This window comes from Morone saxatilis, unplaced genomic scaffold (genome assembly GCF_004916995.1).
Source record: "Morone saxatilis isolate NCDOM2014 unplaced genomic scaffold, NCSU_SB_2.0 Contig18, whole genome shotgun sequence".
Lineage (NCBI taxonomy): Eukaryota > Metazoa > Chordata > Actinopteri > Moronidae > Morone > Morone saxatilis.
This window is the reverse complement of record NW_023339740.1, coordinates 5125988-5128616: the sequence shown is the minus strand read 5'-3', so window position 1 is coordinate 5128616 and position 2629 is coordinate 5125988. Positions and strand designations below refer to the sequence as shown.

Below are 2629 nucleotides of genomic sequence, written 5' to 3'. Positions count from 1 at the left end.
GGTGCTGGAGGTTTTCTTCCAACTTCATGTATTTTACACTAATGGAATACAGGTTTCCCCTCAGTAACAGGGAGCGAAGAAAACTGCTTAAGAGAGAGAAAAGTTGCCTGTGCTCCCTGAAAGTATGAACTGTGCTGCTTACCTTGCAGGAGAAAGCCACAGTCTGGGTGAGGGAGTCGATCCTCTCGCTGTACTCGGTGAATTTCTTCTGATATTTCAGAGCTGTCATCTGCAGCTCGCTGTGCACGGCGGAAAGTTGTGCCAGGAGTGACTTCTCCCTCTTGTTGGCTTTAATAGTCTGCTTCTTGAACTCTCTATCCAGGCTGATGATCTTGCAGTGCAGCGCGCTGTTGTGCGCCTTCAGGGCTCTCAGGCAGCAGTGGCTGTTTAATCTCTGCTCTTTGTGGGTGAGCATCAACCCGCAGCCGCTCTCGCATATCCCCACCGGTCTGTAGTCGCACGTCTCCCGCATGTGAGCATCCATGTCCCGCAGGCTGAGCACCTCGCTGCATCCCTTATTCCTGCACTTCGCCGGGGAGTATTCGCACATCTCGGCGTGCTCGGCCAGATGCTGCAGCTTCACCACCTCATCGCAGCCCCTCGCGTGGTTGTCACATTTGATCTCCAGCTTCAGGATGAGGTTTTTCAGGGGCAGGACGTGGTTGAGCTCTTTGGCAGAGATCCGCTGACATTTGACGGGGCAGCTGCTCTGCTGGACGACCCAGGGCAGCACGCAGCCGGAGCAGAAGACGTGACCGCACGGAGTCGTCAGCGGGTCCTCCAGGACTTTATTGCACAAGTTGCACTTGAAATCCGGGTCCACGGTGCCCTTGAAGCGGTCCAGCTCGAATCCCATGTTTTTCGAAGTCCAAATCCAAACTTGGTGACTCCCCACCCCCGCAGATCTGAGTCGGAGCAGTGGGGCGTTTTTAGCTGGTCATTGGTGGGGCGCTCACAGACTGACTGCGAGCTCTCCTCACTGTCTAAACTCAACTAATTGACCGAGACTTTTGGTGCCTTCAGGAGCGCCTTTAAAAGTTAGAAAAGTTTGTTTCTGTCAGAAAATAATAACTTCCCTGAGGTTTTCAAGTAGAAACAATTTTGTTGTAGAACTGCACAATGAAAAAGACAACATCTGGATGAATTAGACTGTTGACACCAAAAAAAGTAAATCTTTAAAAAGAAAAAACATAAAGCTACAGTAGTATCATGCAACATTATATTGTCTAGTGTTGAAAGCACATACTTGGTCTTTGTCACGAAATATCAAACTCGGACGCTGTTCACGTAACTAAACTTGTAAATGCGGCCACTCTGATAGTCAGTGAAGGCAGCATTTCTAGGGACGAAAGTGTGGAGCAAATTCACTACCGTAACAGCTCTATTATCTGCGCATATGAAAAGAAGAGACTTGGTGGCTTAAAGAAAATCAGTTCTGTTGTAAAGAATATACAGGTTTTTATACAGAATAGAAGTATCCATCTACTTATAACCACTGAACACACCATGGTTGTCATTTATTGGGTTAAAATGTGAGGAAATGACCTTTTGAGACTTTTGTGACATTATAAATCTTAGGCCCTGATTTGTTCCAAACATAGTCTGGTATTTAACAGCCTACACTCTGTATATAGGGATAACAATATAATTTGACAATGCAAATAGACTATCATGGAGCATTATAGTTATATTCCCTTCCTGAATATTTCTAAGTGATAAATTGCCAAATTCCACTACATAAATGTTAGACAAAGTGACATGACAGTTAGATATTTACAACTCGCGGGTGAGCGTTCAGGCATGCACAACACTTGTGAAAACAAGCAACTTTGGAAGGACACTACCAGTGCAACCACAAGCGAGACTTTCAAGTTACAACACACTTTGGAGTAAGGAGGAGATCAGGTGAAAGTTGGGTAAATCAACCTGGATCGCAATGTGTGGTATGAAAATGAATATTTGAGGCACCATCATGGTATTCGTGTTTGAACACACCTCCCACCACATGCCTTATGTAAAGAATGCATGGTTTTACACTGTTTTACCACTTTGACACTTCGATTGGAGGGCATTTTCAGTCCCAGGGGGGCCCTGTAGTACTGAATGTATTTGAATTGTAAATGAAACTGCAGTGGGCACAGTGGATGTGCTCAGTGAAGGAAAAGAATAGCCTCTGCTGCTCAGGCAGAAACGCACAGCCTCTGTGGGTTCTGACCCTGCCTTGATTAGATACCCATTCCTACCAGTTGCCTCCTCTTTCGGAAATCCAGTTTTATGCAATGCCATGCTCAATAAAACCTTTCCATATGTGCATTATCCAGAACTAAAAACAAGAGCTTATCAAAGACTTAATGGACAAAGTGTGACAGAGAGAGTCTGAGCTTGTGGGTAATCCTACACTGATGTTATGGGTTGTCTTAGATGGGGTGGAATAAAAACTCCCTGTGCAGTCACGTCAAAGGTCTTTGTACTGTGTATATACAGCCTGTTTCATACTCACTGTGTGATTACATATTTTTCTTAGCAGGTATTCTTTAGGTCATAGCTGAAAAAAAAAATAAAAACCTTTAGAGAGATAAGAAATATTTAAACAGATGTCGAAAAATTAACAGATGAGAAATGAAAGATA

At 44.4% G+C, this 2629-nt stretch overlaps 1 protein-coding gene across 2 annotated transcripts in view; it reads right to left on the bottom strand.

The window, feature by feature from the left end:
• pdzrn3b (PDZ domain containing RING finger 3b) overlaps positions 1-991 on the bottom strand; it is an 88681-nt gene extending 87690 nt beyond the window's left edge. For both annotated transcript variants that reach the window (XM_035662148.1, XM_035662149.1), the window contains exon 1: positions 143-991. In XM_035662148.1, the coding sequence (XP_035518041.1) occupies positions 143-856 (714 nt within the window). In that variant the 5' untranslated portion in view covers positions 857-991. The remainder of the gene's footprint in view (positions 1-142) is intronic.
• Between the last annotated feature and the right edge of the window lie 1638 nt (positions 992-2629).